The 20,859-nt window shown below is 43.9% G+C and overlaps 1 protein-coding gene across 2 annotated transcripts in view; it reads left to right on the top strand.

Annotated features, from left to right (window-relative positions):
• Positions 1-20,859, top strand: part of LOC138580293 (cadherin-like protein 26) — a 769,589-nt gene that overhangs the window by 547,993 nt on the left and 200,737 nt on the right. For both annotated transcript variants that reach the window (XM_069650709.1, XM_069650708.1), the window contains exon 11: positions 5,959-6,189. In XM_069650709.1, the coding sequence (XP_069506810.1) occupies positions 5,959-6,189 (231 nt within the window). The remainder of the gene's footprint in view (positions 1-5,958; positions 6,190-20,859) is intronic.

The raw sequence follows: 20,859 nt of genomic DNA on the forward strand, positions 1-20,859 counted from the left end.
AGTGATGTGGGGTTGTCGCATAGAGGTCGAGGAGAGGAGAACAGGGAATGTGGTTCTTCTGACAGGAGTAGGAGTTAGATGGGCCAATAGGTATGGTGGGGCAAGTATGTATATTGATGTGAAGATGATGAGAATGAGTTTCTACTTGTCTCTCTGTCTCATAGCTATCCAGTTTTACTGACTGGCCGGGGCAGTGGAGGTGAATCTGGGAAGATTGAAGAGTGTACGGAATGCAAAGTTGAGGACTTTCTCAAAAGGTGAAAAAGCATAGTTGTGAAGGCCGTAGACTAGACACGAACAGTAGTCTGATCAAGAGAGTACGAAAGAGGTAATTGGATGCTTAGCAGTGTTGAAGGGAAGAAGATGCCTAATTTTTCTGATGCTGAAGAGATGTACTAGAGGGCGGAGCAACCTCTGAACGGGCCCATGAGATTCAGAGCTCGCCCTCCGGCACCTTAAAACGAGATAGCTGCACCTTGAGGAGGATGGGGAGCAGGATTCTCTTACTCCAACACCAATCAATAAGGACAAGTCAATGGTTTGGCAAAGGGAAGTCCGTTTAATGACAAGTACAAAGAACAGGGAAACAAATGGAAATCATCAGAGCTGCAATCACCTGTCTCGCTTCAACTTCCAAATTCTTCATTCAGACAGCAATATTTATAGTACATTCTTGTCATCACTAACGTGTTACACTCCAAAATTGTCATGCAATTCTATTGGTTGGGGAAGGCAACTTAAATATAGGGGCTATATCTGTATATGGTAACAGAGTGTGTGGATTGGATAACTCTTATTGGGTGGGCGTCTACCCCCATCCCTCTACATCACTCATTATAGAGGTCACTACAAGTACCACGTCTTATTGGTTCTACTAGCTATAGGACCCTAGATTATTTGGTCCATTGTGATTGGGTGGGTTACACCCCTAGGCATAAATCTCCACTTTAATTAGCAGCATTGAAGAATGAACACCCTGATGCTGTGTGCCCCAAGATTCACCCTGCCTCCCTTCCATAAATCAGTACTTTAGGACTATGTGTCAATTAGTTGGCGGAGGATGGCCTCGAAACTGTAGCTTCTTATCAGGAAAAGTTATGGCATCCTCGGGTTCTGGGTGACATCAGACGTTGGTACCTCTTCGCGCTCGGCTGGTCACGTGCCTGTTCACCGTGAATCTGCTTCATTTTCCATCTTTTCGTGTATTTGATTCTTCCTTAGCCTTGCCACCTGCCTGGGGCCTCCTTATCTCAACCTTCACGGGCTGGCTCCTATGCTCTTAAGTTTTGTTTCTTCGAAGTTGCTGCTCTCCTCCCTTCCTTGAGTTGACGTCGAATTCCCAGGCATGAGCTGCTTTGTGCTTATTTTTGATTCCGCTCTTTCCTTCTGGCTCTAGCTGGAATATGAATCTCGACCTGGTTGGCCCCTTGTAGCCTGGGCTTAATTCTGCTTTTACAAAATGGAGTCGCACTTGTATAATGTGCTTCATTGAGGTAGATATATAATTGGCGCTTGCTGCTCTATTCTTCTACTCAGCATTGCAAGCAGCACCGTTTCCTTAGCTTCTTGCGTTCCAAGCCTATTTACAGGTGTTAGTTAGTTGCATACTTCATCTCACTTCATGGTTACGTTTCTTTATATATCAACATTGTTTCTTTTCACAAGTCCAATACATCATTACTCTTCACATTTCGTCCCTATGTGTCATCTTTTGATTGTGCTTTATGTTCATCTGTACGTCTGTCCAAGCCCTTGGGTCATCACCACTTGCCTTCCATTAAGGCTCTTAGGGTCTCTTCGGGGAGAGTTTGCAAGTAGTATTCATTTCATGTTAACTGCTGGTACGGTTGTCTCAGGGGGTATTGTGCGGCCCATGGTTGTCTGCTCATTGGTGCTTCAATAGGTATACAAGTCCTTCTGATGGGCACTGGACAGAGCCCTACTGTGGCTCTCTGTTGGTTTATTTTCTCCTTATACGTCACATATCTTGGCGAGTATGCTTCTGGCATCTCGAAATCGGTGGCTGGAATGCAGGCCATATTTGGGACCTCCCAATCAGAGATTAAGTTAGCTGCTGTGACATATTTAGAGATTAAGAGCAAGAAGTTGTGAGATGGGTCGATGATGACACCAAGGTTGCGAGCAGAAGCAAAGGCAGGAAGGTAGTCTGGCTAGATGAATAGAAGAGGGGGAGTGGAAGAGATAGCCTGTTTGGATGAGAAGTAGGGAACTTCAGTCTTAGAGGAGTTGAACCTGAGCGAGTGAGATGCCATCCAATATTTAATGGCGGCGAGACAGATAGAAATGTTTGACCGTAGCTCATCAGATAAGGAGGGAAAGGAGAAGATCTGAGTGTCATAGATGATATGAGTGGAGATGAATCTGACGTTGTATAAAGCTATCATTGAGCTTAAAGAAGTGGTGGTTGATACCTTGGACCTGGGTCAAACCTCTTGGTGTTCAATAGTTAATCCTTTTAATGAATTAATGTTTCCTGCGGGGGTGTCTTCAGAGCCAGCTGATGATGCCTAGTACCCATATTGGTGGCTTGCAGGTGCTCATCGGATTTGTGTTAGTCCCATAAAAAGAGTATTGCTATGGTTACTGTGAGGACTGAATTGACAGTAGCTCCAGGAGGTGTTGGGAAAACGTACACATAGGAGTGTTAACTGACCAAAGGGCTGGAAAACAAGACAAGACACAGAGTTAATCTGCTTCAACAAAGCCTACACTACCTCAGTGTTTTTCTCTTGCCACCGGTATAGCCAATGATCAAAGGTTTCTGTGCCAATCAGTCTGTATTCACTGTCTTGCTTCTCTGACATCGTCATGCTGAGTTTCTAGTCTTGTTGGGTCGGGTACAGGAGGCATTATTCCAGTTACATCTTTGTCTCCTGTAGCTGAGAACAAACATGACTATACTGGATAAAACGCTGGTGGTATCTTATCAGCTATATCAGAGGCATGACATGCAAAATGGATCCCTGAAGCCACCCAAAACTGGATTTTGGATATTTACATTTCTCAGTGCAATCTGGACTTCCCTGGAAGTTGGGTAGTTGTGTAGACCAATTACCAATGGACATAACTATGCATATAGGCACAGTGATCCTGGGGTCAAACGTATTCATCAGTGTCACGAATGTTACCAATTTACAGTCAAATGTATAGAATTGTAGCTGAGTAACTATAACTATGGGGACATTTTCCACGAAGGGATGCTGAGTGAAACATGATAGACATCAGAAGCAAAGCGTCTGTTGTTTATGCTGTCCCTCTGTGCTAAAATTCCTCAATAGTTAGTTGAAAACGAATATCTGTGATATTTTCCCCCAAAGTATCCTGTCGATGAAATTGCTGATTCCCCCCACCCCCCTGCACACTACACTTATATACGGGGAGACCACCCACAGTTTGCCCCATACGCCCCTTGCAATGTTCATTACCCTAACCCACCCCACACATATAAACGTGCTGAAATGCATATTTTCGAAACATGGCATTTTGGGCTGCAGGATTTTCGGCCACGATATTTTGGGGTTATACGGTTGAAAACTACCCATGTGTGTCTTGTTGAGCCCCTGTGCACCCATTGTCCACCTGCCTGCTGTACCCATGGAGCACCTGTCAATGGGTGGTGATGGGAGGCCTGGGCGAACCAAATAAACCATTAAAAAACAGCTGTTTTTTTAATTGCTTTGGGTTGAGGATTCCTCTCACACCAACAAAAAAAAAAAGAAACAAATAAAAGGAAAATAAAACTACAGGGCAGGAAAAATGCTGTACTCCCTATCATAGTAGTTGATTATAAATGTCACAATCCTGTGCCATGAGGTCTCTGTCAGTGGACACAACATTTTGAAAGGGAAATTATTTGGTCGGGGTCATGTTTTCTTAACCGCGCCCATTTTATCACTCATCATATTAGTGCCCAAGCGGATTGATTGCAAAGAATATTGGGGTTAATACTTTGTCTGAGAAGAAGTGTTGAATAATGTTCCTTTGCAGTTTTGAACCGCCGAATATTACAACACAGGTGTTTCTACTAGTTGTGCGCACTTCCGTAATTTTCACAATTCTGGAATTCGTTCCCCTTGAGGCAAACATGCAAGTGTACGATAACGAGAAATTGAAAAAGGAGCAATGTGGAATACATTTTTGCCTTTGGAAAGATTACAGACTTTGCATTTATTGGTCTCACACAAAACATTCTTTTTCCAGCTTGTGTGCCTTGTTTTTCCACACTTTGAAGCCACTTCACCTGGCAATAGGATGCTAAAATAAGAACAATACAATAAAATTAATTTTAGCCTGTTGCACAGTTAGCATCACCAAATCCTTAAAACAACAAAAGAAGAAGAACAAAAAGTACCTGTGGTATATTAGAATTCATGGCCGTACTTAGCCATTCATTTTTCACTGCTGATGACCGGAAGGTTTTCAAAAGGGGAAAGGTATTTCAGAAAAAGAGTGGTCTTCAAGAAACCCTTACTTATCTTTTCATTATCATTTTTGTTGGTCCAAAAGAGCCCTGTGTTTGATCTGTGAAGCTACTGAAAGGGGTGCTTCCGACTGCATATGTGCGATGAATCGAAAGGGGACATGGGGCACAGGTACCTGTGAAAATAGCCCGTGTTCTGAGCATTCTGATTGGCCAGCGCAAGGTGCTACCGTGCTGTTATACTAAGTCATGCTGCGTCAGTTTATGCTATCGAAGAGTACAACTTCAGGGCCCTCGATTTGTAGTAAGTTCCCTGTTTTTCAGACCTTAATGACAAATCAACCATAGTGCCACTTAGGTTTACATGGACATAGCTCTCAACCATTTGTGTTGCAAAGGTGGGTGAAATCACCCAATTTTGTTTTTGGCGGATGAGATGCCCATTGCAATGAATGGGTGTGCAGGAGGCTTGGCGGGTGAGTCAGCCCTTTACAAGCCGGGTGACACCCGCCAAAGGCGTGTGAGTTGAGAGCTATGCATGGACAGTTTGACATACATGAACTAGCAACTGACAAAGCCGGCAGGTACCAATGAAAATGTGTATTTTATCTTTAAACCCTATCATTCTTTATGTGAAACGTCACTAGCCTATGTGCAGATGTCATTTCGGAGTCGCCAGCGGTCACATCTGCGACCCCTGAGGTTTCTCTTGCTACCCCTGTGGTCTCCCTGGCTACCCCTACAAATCAAATAAAAACGAAAAACGTATATTTCATTTTTTTTTTAGTTTTTTTTTTAAATTGAAGCTTCTGGGTTGTGGCCAGTGCAATGTGGCTCTTTGTTTCTGGAGTGGCTGGATTTTCTGTTGTGGCCTCTTACTAAATAAACAGGGGGTTCCACAAGTGTAACACTTTGAGCAGAGACCCTAAAAAAGAAAGAATAGGAATAACAAGTAATGTGTCTTTCTGGAATGTTATAAAATAATTGCTAGGCTCATTAAAGGGGTGAAAGATCACGTTCAATCGCTTCCCGTGATGTCTCTTTGGGGTGTGGTTAAATTGCATCACTTCTTGTGATGCCATCAGAGGTCAAGGGTCACCTGGCTACCCCTGGCATTTTGGTGAAAAGACGTCCCTGGGCCTAGGGGGCTTTCAAATGCAAAGTTGTCTAAAACTTGGAGACTAGTCCCAGCAATAGGAAAGGGGCAGACAAAAGTAAATATTTGTACTATCCACATAAACTCTCTGGGGGTTGTTGCTCCTCCACCGTTTGAACGTTAGCCCTCTCCTCTGTCTCCTTGCAGGTGTGTGTTTGTGTATAGGTGTGTGTATGTATGTGACAGCAAGTGTATGTGGTTCTTCATTTATCCATGTTCAAATGATGGCAGTATGTTACGCTTACTCCTGAAAGCGGTGTTATTTGGAAAGATGGTGCCCCATAGAGATTTAATCATTTACTCTTGTAATTTACTGGCTCGTCTTTGCTGTAGATGACATAATGTGTCTCTTCTCGCCCAGGGGTCCCGCCAATGACCAGCACAGCGACGCTGGTTATCAATTTGAAGGATGTGAATGACAACACTCCAAGACTCATCCAGCCAAATGTGACCCTGTGCGCCGGACAAGATGAGTCCATCCTCACTCTGCCCGTGGAGGACAAGGACATAAACCCCTACTCTGGACCCTTCCATTTCGAGCTCCTCGAAAAGGCCCACCTGAAAGGTCAACTGGCCCTGAGAGCTTCTCATGGTAAGTGCTACTAAGACCATAGGGAGCTTTTATGATATGATATGATAGGTTATTTATAACGCGCTTAATACCCAGAGGGTTCTTAGCGCGGACCCGGGGATCGAACCTGTCGTGCTCCGTGTCGTCATGCTTCCAAGCCGAGCACGTTGCCCTGAGCTATCCTCCCAAGACTTTTCTTTGTACTGCCCATTTTTGGGCTCATGCCCGAAAATAAAGTTTATGTTGATTGGTAGATTGACAAGGGGAGTTCGAAACACTTGATGGCAAACGGGGGCACTGAATTTACTAGGTATCAATCTGCCCCAATGTACGTTTTTGTCTCTGAGGGCCTCAACGAACCAGGAAAACCCAACAGACAGTATGTTCCATGTCTTTATATTGATCCCCCTTTATTCAAACCATTTCCATTCTGCTCAGTCCTTTTTTTTTAATGTGTTGTTTCCTTTGTTTTTCCTCGGTGTAAACTGACTCCTCTTACCTTTCCACCAATGAAAAGACATACTGACAGGCTAAAAACTAAGGCACGCAGGCCATGCTATGGTTCATTTGCTCGTTTACCTGTGAGGTTTAGTGATTGCCTTTTATGTCAATGCAAACCACAGTGGATTCAGAAAAGTCCCCAATTTCCATCCAGCTCTTCCGCAATTGCTATATTATATTGCATTGTGTTATGCGTATAGCACTTACCTGCCCTTGTGATGGTCTTGAAGCACTTAGACTGTATCAGAGTTCGGCAGACCATAGTCTGGGTGATCGACAGTACATGCATTGTTTGGAAAGGCATTACATTATTTGCAACAGTATGCAATCGTTGTTGCATCCACTGATGGCTGGTGTATGTTATTGTCAGAAAGGGTGCAGCAAAGGTTGCTTCATGGAACCTCATTGAATAAGAGTGGAAGCAGCTTGAGTTTAATCTTCTTGGAGTTTGTCAAACCGCTGGCGTGCAGCTACCCGACGACAAAGAACTTATGTGAAACAAGTATGTACTGTGCTACCTACCAATGGGATTAACCCCTGAATGTCTCTTGTCTGCTCAATCAAGGGATTCAGGCCTGATAAAGCTGTCCTTGGGATACCTATCTTTCCCCTAAAGACTTTGGTCCCCATACATGGAGATTTTTGCACAGTTCAAAGTGACTTTGCATTGCTGAAAAGTGACTTTGCACTGCCGACACAAACCCTAATTCATGGAACTGTGCATATTTTTGCAGTGCAAAGTGTATTTTTGCAATGGGGCCCTATGAGTCTATCTAAAGAACGGGAGTTCCAACCAGCTTCGTGTACACCGCACGCACACTCAGAATGTTCTGGGTAGCCGGTTGTGGTCACCTCTATCTGCATTATCACTCTCATTCTGGAATGCAAACTTCACATAAATGTGGGAAAGAATGACTGTTATCAACTTGCAGGGATAGAAGAACTTGATGGTTACCTTGCTCAACCTTGTAAGATGTGGAGACCCAGGACCCCATTTATAACGTGGATGTACTGGTAAAGCGTGCAGTATTTTGGAATATGCCATGTTCTTCCACTATGCACTCTTCAAAGAAAAAAAAAATACATATGCAAAACACCAGACACAGATGAGTGATAACAAGAATATGCAGTTAAAGGCACATACCACACCTGATAAACAATGAATGCAAGCAACCCGATGTATTGAATCTAATAAACACCCATTGATTCTGAGTACTGATGCTTACAAAAATAGCACCAAAGCCCCCCTCCTCCCAAAAAAGAAATGACCTCCAGCAAATAGCAAGCGAAAATGTGTGTCAGTTGCACAGACACCACCCACAGGTGACTACTATTAGCCCCAAAGGATAGAAAAGGCTCATCCAAACGCCACACCACCCAAACCACACAATACACACCACACAAACACCACCATTCGGAAAGGTGGACACCTCTCACTTCACATAGACAAGCTGTTCTTCATATCTGAAGGCATAAGGTGTGATGATGGCAAGCAACAGCAGAGGGCAACACAGATGAGGAGGAGAAAGAGACCACAGAGAGCAAAAGCTGCCCCATGGGCACTTACAGACAGATGCATGCTGACCCTCTCTCGTCAAGATAGGAACACCATCCTGGAATTGCTGCAGCTCATACAGGGTCAAGTGGAAAGTCAAATTGACGCACAAATTGGCGCACTTCCTCTACATCAGTTGGTGGTAGTGCTACATAACCTAGATACTAGCATCTTGCACACATGCTGCATGGCATGTCACAGCCAATTTTCTCGCACATCCTTACATGCTCTTTTTTAATGCTGCTAAACACATTAATCTACCGACTGTCATGAAACTCACTAATGTCATCAAAGGAAGATTCTACAATATTGCTCAGTTTCCACATATTGGTTCCCTGAAGTAAACTCATGTATCATTTGTGCCCACTCATGCCCTCGATCAGCTGTACAGGAAGCACAAGATGCAACACACCCTCAACGTGCAGATGATTTGATTTTGACCTATACATGCCTTGGTCCTAGAGTCGACTGATGATGCAAGGGTAATGATCCACAGTACCCTGCCAGCCTATGTGACCACCCACTGAGGACAAAAGATGTGGCTCATAGGTATGTGTTAGCGCTAACACATGTACATTCAGACAAATATGGGGTGTGTCCTGCTGCAGTAGAGGGGAACTGAAGAGGTTTTGGTTGTTTGCAGAATGGAGCCAGTGGAAATTAAGGGGACCTTCCATGCAGAGAAAAGCCAGGGGAAATGAAGGGAAAGTTCTATGCAAACATGAAGAGTACACCACATCCCCTATACATCAGCGGCAATGCGCACACAGGTCTTGAAAGGTCCCCGCATATGCCATGTGAATCACAACAAAATGCACCAAGAAGTCCTTTTACATCCATCGTCTCTGATGATGTGAGATATCCCTCTCTATCATGACTACTGACAACATTACATACTGAATAAAACCATTCAGGAGGAGATCGGCAAAGCACCGGTAAGGACATGTATCATGACAGAAGCATCCCCACAGCTAAAAGGGCACTTTGACTTCTCACCAGCTAACTCTGATCTTATTATTTCACTTTTAGCTACATTAAAACCTACTAATGACCAGCTTTGTGGTTTTCCGCCATGTGCAGTACATAGTCATGCCCTTTTCAAGGACCAATTATTACCACATTTGTTTGTTTGTCCTTAGCCCCAGGTATAGTTCCACCTGACCTGAAGGTAGCAACAGTATCCCCTTTACTAAAAAAACATCCTTGGAGCCTATGGTCTAGACCAGTGGCAGGCAATCCATGGCCAGCAAAAACACTGGAAAAATAGTCACCCTCCAACTTATTGAGATGTTTTCCTTTTTGGATACTTTTCATTCATGATCAGATTCTGCCCTTGCGGCCCTGTGGGTTGATATACTTGAACATGCGGATGAAGGGGATCTCACAAAAGTCATGTTGGATCTATCCGCGTCATTCAAAACAGTAGACCACAACATCCTTCTGTCCAGGCTGCCTACGTGGCAGGAGTTTCCACCAAGGTGCTACTCTGGTTTAAATCTTTTTTAACCTACTGTCATAAAAAGGGCAGGGCGTATTTTGAATAGGCTACAGCTGGAATGTGGGTTTCCCCGGGGATTTTCTCTGTCACCACTGCTGCTCAATCTTTGTTTACAACCATTGGTGGACATTTTCTAGAAATATGATCTGGATTAACCCTTGTATTCAGATGACACTGAATTCCATATGCGAGTGAGCAATACCTCAGAATCCCTATCTAAAATGCTGCAATGAATCGAAGAAACGGTCCATTGGGTGACAGATTGTAGAGTTGATAGGTTGATGACCACAACTCCGAGATCCTATACACATTTGAAGATAGGGCTCGAGGAATTATACATCATTTTGATTACATCTAACAGTAATAGGACATTAACTGATAGATTTATAACAAGCTGAAGGTGGCCAATATGACCACAACAGTTTATTATTTATAAGACACATTTGTGGTGGCGGTGACAATAAAGAAGAGAACCGTCCATCAACTTATGTGCACCTATTAGCCTGTTTTAGGAAAGTAGTGAGAGAGTTGAGGGCCAGTATCTCTACATCCCCTTGTAGGCGGCACAGCATCGCTATTCTAGGGATGGGTGTGTCACACATTTGGGGACAAGAGATATTTACATACAGGGCCAGTAAGTTATCTATAGGGACTCAGACCCAGGAATGGGGTTAAAACCATTGGGTGACCACTAATAAACTACAGCTGAACCCTACCAAAACCGAGCTGATTCTCATGGGGTGGAAACATTTGTTTGCGGACCACTCTTGTTGCCCACCGCCTCCATGCTTCCTAGGAATACACATGTCTTTTTCATCCACAGTAAAAACTTAGGATGCATTAGGCAGTCCAGTTTGGGCAGGGATCACCAGATTGGAGTTTAGATTAAGTCTATATTGTTCTCCCTCCTGCTGCTTAATCATTTATCAATCAGAAAGACCACACAAACGTTGTAGGAGCTTTGGTTACTTGCATATTGGACTACGGAAATGGTCTTCTTATGGGGATACCTGACAAACAAATCAAACGACTTCAAAGGTCCCAGAACACGGCTGTTCACCAGTGATGAGGAAAAAGGATCACTCACGACTCCAGTGGAATGGTGAACACGTTTATTGTTGCTTCGTGTCGTCTTACTTCTAAGGCGAGCACGTTGCCACTGAGCTATCCTTCCAAGACGAAAGTTGTGATGGGATGAGAAATATCAGCCTTTACCTATTGAATCTCACATATCTGAAGGCACTGAGAGAATGATTTGGAGAGGAGAAAGAGAAAACAAAAACAATTGATATCAAACCATCGTGTCAGCAGATTGTCACTCAAACAGGGTGAAAGATATTTGCTGAGGCTCTGGACATAGGAGGAGGCCAGGAAGCAGGACTGATGAGCAGTTGAGGGTGGACACATGTGAAACCAACCAGGGAGTCAACTATGGATTCTAAACCATAGGCGGCTGGGTTCACAGAGAGCAAGTGGAAGAGCTGTTCTGTATTTTATGGTACATCCTCCGCCCTAGATTGCCTTTAATATCTGGAGACGTTGCACCGTACGAGGATTAAAAAAACAAATCTCTTCTCTTAATGTTAATTAAAAGGAGACAGCCCTTAATATTTAATCCGCTGGCTATTATCATATAGAAAAAGAGTATATGACAATTGGACTGAAGAGAATAAAAATCATTAAGAAAATAAAGAGAGAACTATTTGTAATTATTTAATCCGTGATTGAAATTCTATGTAGTGTGACATTGTATTATTATAAGGTTAGAAATGCAGGGGAAACAATTAGACACATGTGAGAGTTCTTGTAACGACAAGCTGTTTGGAGAACTTAGTGTGCCCTGGTGATGAACGTCTGTGTCATCATTTTCAGTGCAAAGGGCTATTTCACCCACATGTCCGGGCTACGGGCAAGGTGAATAATCACAGGGTTGAGGGTTCAGCTGAAGGTTTTAGGAGAGTGTTGATATATGTGGATTTACCTGATTGTAGTGATTTGGCACTGAATGGAGTGTAATGTAAAGTACTGTTAGTGATTTTATATAGCACCCTTCCACTATTGGTGTGGTTCTGTAAGGGTTGAGGTACATAATTGAGAACATGAAGGAGGCAGATGCAAGACCTGTGGTACTGATGAATTGGGGGTGGAAGTGTTAAGCAAAATTAGCCAGTCTGGAGAATTCTCGCTATCTACTGAGTCCTTCAGCAGCTTTGCTGGATTTCTAGGATTTATTTTTTTCACCTGGTAAGAGCGTGGGCATTTTTTTCCACTCTTACATGTGTTTTGCTGTGTGTGTTTAACATGTTTGTGTTCATAGACTGTGGAGACTCACCTACTCCACAGGCATCATCTTTTTACTGTGTGTTACACAGAACCTTCAGTGAGTGACACAGGTCAGGGTTGTCTTTTAGACTTCCCAACTCATACTTCATTTTATGGGACTGACTACTGTTACTCAGAACACATAAAGTTGACATTAACTTTATTAGCCTCTGTAAAACCACTTACCCAGTACACCCTATCTTACATAGAGTACTGGAAAGGGTTACTAGTTATCCCTTTTTGTCTGTTTCTCTTGGAGCATTGTTTCGCTCCCTTTTCACCAAGACTTGGCTGGTGGCAGTGGTAACTACCCTATGTTTCCTACTGTGGTTATCTTAAATAACCTTGGTATTGTTTTAGGCTATCTTGGTAGCCTCAAACTTAAACCCGCTAGACCATATATATTTTATTTCGTTTCCGGCTGGGTTTAGTCGCCATTTCTTGTTGTAAAAGTCTTTCTTGTGTTTTACTCTGTGCACCAAACCAGGTTTGATTCCTTTGTTCACCGTCTTTTTTAGGGCTGCTGCGCAGAAGCCCTCCTTAGGTGTCTGTATGTCTGGGGGGGACATGATGTGAGGGAGTGTTTTAGGGCTCCCTGCACAGGGTCTCCTTGGAGACCCATGTCACACTCTGAAATGATTGGCTGTGGTGACTGACCCGGCGGACAGCCACCCTGCTGTGTGATTGACAACCAGGCTGTGTGAATGGCGGAAAACTGCATAAAAAGCAGGTCTCTGGGTCTGGAAATGCAGAGTCGCCACTAGAACGAAAGAACCGATGAAGAGCTGACTGAAGAGGACCCCTACAATGACTGAACCGCCCTGTGAAGCCCTGCTGCAGTTCTGAATCTTCATACTTCAATGACAGGGAAGATCTTCAAGGAATCTTCTCCCCTTGAGTTGGTGGGACCAACCAGTTCGCCCAAACTGCAAGCCAGGACTCCCTCATCTGGTTGAATTTGCTGTACAGAGCTACAGTGAACCAGATAGCCAGGAAGGTCGGACCTTGCTTCTGTTTTAAGGAGCGCACCTTTTATTTGTTGCTTTGCTCTGCTGCTTGTTTCTTCCCTGGGCAGTGCAGGACCCTCCAGTCTTCCTACTTCATGTCGGTCCATCAGTCGCTTCAGGAACCGTGAGCCTTTAGGAACTGCCAGGAATGACCACCTCAGCTACAGTTTCTTTTCCATTTAAAGGTACTGTGCAAATCCGGTTGTTCGTTTCGTCCAGCCGCGGTGAAAGTGTGTGAGATCTTTCCCCAATCTGAGGGCTTGTCCTTCCCTACTCTTTAAACTAACTTTTCTGCTGACCAACTTCGTCTGGAACTCTTGCCAAAGATTTAACTGTGAACAACCCTGAGCTGTGTGAGCTTGAGCAATAGACTTTTGTCCTATTGACTTTGGCCCTAAGCCTTTTTGATTTGACGCCATCACTGTAGTTCCTCTTTCCAGAGTGCCCTGCTTACTTACCTGTTGGTGCTGCTCAATTTCTGCATAACTTTGTCTTTCCCTCCCTTTTAAATTGCTAGAGTGCCATTTTGCCCCCACTTCATTTGTGAGCTTAACTTGTCTGGAATCCATTGGGAGTGGTGTGGTGTATTAAGTGTGTGATTTTGAACTGCTTTACTTTAGTGAGATGTTATACAACTGGTGTGTAAATACATGTATATTCTTTTACTCAGAAACCTTGAGTCAGTGTTTGTTTCAATCATAGTAATTGCTGTCCTTTGTGTAACTATTGATACTGCTCACTTGCTCTTGCGATAAGTCTGGCTGCTCAGCCATTGCTACCACTTTTACTGTGTAGTACAGGCTTGTACCAAAGGTGGATTTGTACTGTCACTTGTAGTCTTGATTGTGTGTGGTGTTCCCAAAGGGTACTGCATATAATTCTGCCTAACAGGAAGTACCATGTCCTATGTGTCAATCTGTTTCTATAGGTTTGGTGGAGAGACATGGATGTTATCCATAGCAAAGAGCCCAGAGATCTGAAAGACTACAGTGATTTTGGTCTGGTTAGCTACCGATGTAGTAGAGTGTGATAGGGCCAACAAGGAGAACTTTGTTGTGGCTTGAATGGTGTTGATGTGCTAATGGTTAGGTAAGTGGCAGCTGTCTGACGGTCTGGGGCTCGGTAGTATTTGCAGTGTGAGGTAATACAGGATTTTAAAGGGGAGGCAGTTAGTTGGGGGGGGGGGTAGGCCTAAACAAGTCAAATCTAGCTACAACCCTGCACTCCTACCTGTCCATTCGCAGGCAGGTACCATTTCTCTAGCTCACAATGCCTCATGTCAATCTTACTCTGCATTCCTCTCTCTTTCTTTCTTTCTCTCTTTCTCTTTCTTTCTCTCTCTCACTCTCTCTCGCTCGCTCAATTAGTAACATTGTATCCCATGAGAAACAACACAAGCATCTGCAAGTTGGCAGGTGAGGGAAAGAGGCAGTCTGGAAACTGTAAACATTACCATGAGTTCCTGGTAATGACGAACTATTGGTTCAGAGGAAGTGCTGTTTGAAATTTGAGGGCTGCAGTCACCCATTTCACCTTCATTAGTATGTTGGTTGGCAGGTTGAGAGATGCCTCAAACCTCACTCTAAATGCTCAGGAGATATGTTCAGTGACCTCTGAGCCTTTTGTTTTTCAAGGGCATGGCTCATCAAGGAGGGGTAAAGAATTATCGGGCGTTCATCAGGCATTGGTCAGAACAGGGTCCAGAATCCCTGCTAATTTCTCTCAGAGGTCTTCTCTGCTTCCTCTCACACACCCCAAAATCTTCTCACACAGTGCAAATTGAAACTCTCCCTCCCCCTGCAGGGGGGATCTTCGGTATGAAACGAGGAGCTGAAAACATGGAAAAGATAGAAGGTGGAGCGTAGATTTCTCAAAACGTGCAGCACCTTGGCAGATGAAGGAAGATGGAGAGTGTTTTGGCAGTGGCAAAAAAGGTTTTCTGGTGGGGTTAATAGGATGAATGCAATCACAACTCTGCAATCTCGAGTTTGAAGTCCCTTTGGCCACTTTGCTAGCTAATTGTCTCAGGGGGAAATCCTTAAAAAAACAAAGTGTTTGTGCCACAGCTAAATGATGGAACCAGGGCACAAACCGCCATGTTCCATTCCTCCAGATGGTAAGGGTTGTCCTTCCAAGGGTGCTGCAAGATATGATGTCACCTGACTCTGGTTACCCAATCACTATGGAAAACAAGTGGAAGATAAAGACATGTTTTGAGGGGACATTCTTTATAAGTCACCAGTTTTGAATATTGAATCAAGGTGAATATCTGAAGAAGGGACACATTTTCCAGTGGGTCTTGCTCAGTAAATAATGTAGCTCTTTTTCTCCAAATCAATTTGCTTTTGTGAAAAAATAACCCAATTTCTAGATTGGTGCATTATAAAAAATGCAGTTTTTCTCCACATTGCTTTTTTCTAAAACCATCCGAATTTTCGTTTTTTGCAAATTTTTTCTTTATTTTTTGAAAAACGATTTGTGATAAGAGTGTACGTGTTTTGTCAATAATAGGACAATTTGTAATTTGTCAGAAAATTCAACTTTGGACCAAGAAATTATGAATTTGTTTTTTGACAAATTAAATTCAGCATGTCCCAGTTGCAACGTCCTGATAGGAGTTTCAGTCGCTATGGATGTTTACTCTTAACGCAAAGTACCTGCAATGATCAAAAGTGAGATACGAAAGGTGAACTGCAAATCCCTAAAAAAGGAGTTGGAGCATTAGTCTCATTAGAGCGGATTAAAAATGGTTCTACGCCCAAAGAGAAATCATTAAGTGTTTCAGCCATAGAAAGAAGAAATCTCAAGGTCTGGGTTGGTTGAAATTAATGGAGCGTTTATTAATAATTTGGGGTGTCACAATTGATAGTTTCCGCTATGAGTTAGAAAGTTATTGCGAGTGGGAATACTCGTGTTTGTGTGTTTGTAAGAAAATGTGTGAGCAAGTGAGTATGTTATTGAGTTAGTGTGTGACTAAGTGGATGTATTAGTGATTGTGTGAGGTAGGTGTGAAGGAGCAAATACTTCAGTGTGTGTGTTCTGTTTAACAGAGGTGAGGCATGGCTGTGTCAACCGAGAGGGGCTTCCCAACAAACACAGTCCACAGAGAGCGATCCTCAGGAACGCCTTTATTCGTTATGCAACAAAGGGAAACTAAAAACGACTTCCCCTACATCACATGTGTCCTGTCTTCCTAACATACAGAGAAACGGGACTCAGTGCCTACCCAAAACACTAGAATACTACACCCCCCATACTTTACTCAAACTTTAATACAATGTCATACCATTTCTTCAATCCACCTCCTCTGCCTTCTAACCAGTCTCTTGGAGGGACTCTGGTTTGTTGGCACAGATACCGACTCACTGCCACTGGGGTCAGATGTGTCCACATCTCAGTCCCTGCAATCAGAGCAACTTCCGGAAGAGGCCGAAACCTCGTACCCTGGATTGATCATGCAGGTGCTGGCAATGCCGGGGTCAATTCTCTTGAAAATGAGGGATTCCAAGTAACAGTGTCTTCTGGTGGGACCATAGACCCTTTCACCTTGGTTACCAGAAAGGTCATGGAGTGGAACTCAGGCGTTCTTTACATGTCTGGTTTTGCCATACTCGGACAGTATCTCCTTCTTCAATATTGGATTTCTTAGCTCTCTGTCTCCTATCAGCATAGGTCTTCATCTTCTTTTTGTATACTTCGTCCGTCTCCCTGTCACACCGCACTATCTGGCCATCATGTTCCTCTGCCGGTATGTGGGGTAAACAGGTCAGAATCTTTCGATTAAACATCAATTCCGATGGACATGCACCAGTGGTGCTGTGGGGCGTGTTCTGATAGTCGGCATAAACTTCCTATTTGTGAGAGTGCACACTTGTATGGTGTGCTTGATATATGCCATAAACAGTTCTGCTGCACCATTGGCCTGAGGCCACGGAAGAGTGATCTTCCTTTGTTGAAAACCCGGATGTTCAGCAAACCGGGAAAGTCCTATGCCACTGAATGGAGGCTCATTGTCAGACTTCACTACGGCAGGAACCCCATATGCGGTAAACATTTTGTCAAGCACAGGAATCACAGCAGGAGCGCTTGCTGAAGACACCAAATGAACAACAGGGTACTGTGACATTCATTGATATTAACAAATATTTGCCATTCATCAAGGGACCAAACAAGTCCACAGCAACTTCATCCCACACTTTCAAAGGCATTGCTGTCATTTTCAGAGGTTTGGACAATGTATGGGGCACTGCCGTCTTGCATACTATGCAGGTTTGCAATGTCTATTGCATCATTGCATCCATCTTGGGGTACCATACATTTGCCCTCAGTTGCCTTTTTGTGGATACTATGCCCCAGTTTGATACGTGCACAAGATCAATTACGCAGTCCTGTGCTGGCATGGGGATGACCATCCATTTCTGTTTTAGCAAAGGTTCTTGCAAGGACAAAGATAACTCATCCTTCATGAGGGCAAACGTTCCCACCACCTTTTGTTGTTCTTCCGACAAGGCCGGTTTCAATGGATTTGGGTGTCTCCATCTCCCCGTCAGCACCCTCTCCATGACATGGAACAGCAGGGCATCTGTCTCCACTTCTTCTTGGATTTCCTTCAAATTCAGAGCCTTGAGATAAGCATTACTGATGATTTAGTTGGCATACTGATCCGCTTTCGACGTCAGCAGGGTTTTGCTCCTACCCTGGCTTGTGTATAATGTCAAAACTGTATTCCTGCAGACAGACACCCCAGCGAGCAATGTGGGCTGGCATTTTTGCATTGGGTTTCCCATAGATGGTGGTAAGTGGTTGATGATCAGTCACAATCTTTATTTTTCTTTTCCGTAAATAAATAGATGGCAATGATTTTGCATCCACACAACAGCCAGGCATTCCTTCTCTGGCGGTGAATAGGCACACTCGTAAGTGGATATACTACTACTAGAATATGACACGATGCATCTTGGTGATATAGAACCTTGTTTATATTGTGCCAGCATGGCCCTTAATCCAACAGGACTTGCATCCATCATCACCTCGGTTTCAAGTTCAGGATCATAGTATGCCATGCACTCAGCTGAAGAGTTACGTGCCTTGAGTTTTGTTGAATGCGTCCTCACAGCCACAAGACCAGTGGAAATCCTGCCCCTTCCTTGTGAGCAACCTCAGCAGCTTGCTGACCAATGCTAAGTCTTTAATATACCTTGTACAGTAGCCAGCCATTCCTAGGAACGACTGGTCAGCTGAGATCGATGATGGCATGGAGGTCATTACTAGCACCTGTGCCTTCAAGGGATCCGGCTGGAGGCCTTCACTTGAATATATATGTCCAAAGAACATTAGCGTAGATTTGCTAAATTTCTTAATGTTGAGTGTTAGATTCGCCTCCTCTAGCAGCATAAAGACCCTCCTTAACGTGTCAATGTGTGCTTCCTGACTAGCCCCAAATATTAACATATCGTCACTGTAACTCAGGCAGTGAGGGAATGTGCCGAATGTTCTGATGTATTGCATTCTGGACATTCTGGAAAATCTGCCGCAGATGAGAGGCCAAAGCTTAATCTTTTATAACTAAACAGTCCTATGTGGCTGGTGAGTCTGGTGATATAGCAAATCCCTGGATGTAATTTGAGCTGATGATAACTTTTATTGAGGTCCAGCTTTGAGAACACCCTGGCTCCATGCAAAAGATGCATCATGTCTGTCATCCTGGGATCTTCCTTTCATTGGCCGGATTTGGCATGCGCATGTCTACGCACAGGCCTATTTCCCCCCTCATGTTCCTTTGTGGGCACTGGCACAATTGGAGACACCAATGGAGTTGGCCCTTTCACGTTTTCAATTATGTCCTGATTGAGTAATGGCTGAAATTTCTCTTCCACCTGAGCTTGAATGTTCAGACAATTCCTCTGTACTGCTGAGCAAAATCTGTTTGACGACTTTATTGATGTGGAGCTGGATTTGTTTGTCTCTCATGTTCCCCAATCCCTTGAATAATGAAGGAAACAAACTTTGCAACCATGACTTTTGTACTTGAGGTATATGCAAACATTAATGGGTACATAATGTGCACCAGGCCTATTTTAATTGCTGACTTGAAAATTAGAATACTTCCTCCCGGGAAGTCCTCTTTAACAACATAGATTGTCAATGTCTCAGCCTTCTCTTTATATGTGCAGAAAGATTCAAACATCCCATTGCAGGGAAGTGGCATACTTGATCCATATGAATATATGTCCATGCTGGGTGTCTTTGAACTGGCGACGTGTTTCAGACTGTCATATGTCTCTTTGCTCATAAAATGTACAGTGTCCCCAGTGTCTATGAGGAATTCCTGAGCGCTACTGTTGATATTTAGCAACTGAGTGGGGCTTTATTAGACAGCTGTCTTATTTCCAATGGTGTGAACATACCCTCTTTTTCTCTCTCCGCTGGAGGATGAGTCAGACCTGGCCTGGCACCTAGGCGACACTTCAGTGTTTCAAATCTTCTGGCGCCTTGATTTCCTCTGTTGCTCATCGGGTGTGGTTGTCCGTCTTCGTTCTTGACATCTTCCAGCAGGGCGTTTGGGGCTTTGATGTGATGGAACATATCTGTCTCTGACCTACTTCTGCTATAAGTGGGAGATCTTCAGTTAGAACTATGCTAACTCTCTGACCCTCAACCGGAGTACCTTCTCAATGAGGGCTGTGGACCATATTTTGCCTTTTTACACATGGATCGAAAATGATCCTCCTTGCCACATTGATCAAAAATGATCGTCCTTCCCACATGGATTGAAAATGATCCTCCTTGCCACATGTGTTGCATCTTTGTCCCATGGCTGGGCATGTACCTTCATGGGAACAATCGTATCTGCATCAGTAGCATTTAAATGTTTCCTTTTTAACCATCTTGTCCGTGGATTGGACTTGACATACTGGGGTCTGGGTGGCCTGAGATATTGATTTTGCCTAGGAATTTAGCTTACATGCTGATAGCTATGTCCATGCAAGCCTATCTCATGATCTCCTCTAGGGACCTTCCTTTCTGAAGCAGCTTTTTGCAAAAGTCATCTGACTCACATACTGCTATTACTGCAAGGCTTCAGCCACACAGTAATGATCAAAGTCACAGTACTTCACCCTTTTTCTCAGCCACGTGACGAGCATATCTTGAGTTTCACCCTTCTTTTGGGTAGTTGTGTGAAACATGTGGTGTTTGTTATCTATATTCCTATGCGAGGCAAAGTAGCTGTTGAGTGAGTCAATTATGCCAGTGTAGGTGTCAGTGGCATCTTCCGGCATCTCACAGACATCTAGCAGACTGTGGGACCCAACAAATGCATCAAAATGCCTTGTAAGCATCGTTGTGCACTCCTGTGGCATCAACAGAGACATAAAAGTCTTTAACCATCTGGGCCACCTTTGCACTAAGCTGCTGGTGTTGTTAATATGAAATGGCAGCACCCTTTGCAGTTGTATATATTCCTTATGCTTCTCTGGGCAGGCAGGCCTCACTAGCAAGAATGTGGAAGCATCTGTGGAAGCCAGGGAAGCCATGGAGTCCACAGCTGACATCATGTACGTCTGGGTGCCTCACCTGGATCAGCGGCGGCAGGTATGCTCTATGTGCTCTTTCGCCTCCTTCTCACCACCTACCTTCTTTGTGCCTCCACACTGATAGAACCTCTAAAGTCACTTTGCCAGTGCACCACAGTATTTTTCTGACACAACAGTGTTCATTGAGACTGGTAGAGGTCGCTGTTAGGCAAAGTTTGGATGCAGTACCCTTTGGGTGCACTACAACAACTCTGACTAGAGGTATAGGAAACC

Source organism: Ambystoma mexicanum, chromosome 3p, assembly GCF_040938575.1.
Source record: "Ambystoma mexicanum isolate Mex_15411 chromosome 3p, UKY_AmexF1_1, whole genome shotgun sequence".
NCBI classification, from domain to species: Eukaryota; Metazoa; Chordata; class Amphibia; order Caudata; family Ambystomatidae; genus Ambystoma; species Ambystoma mexicanum.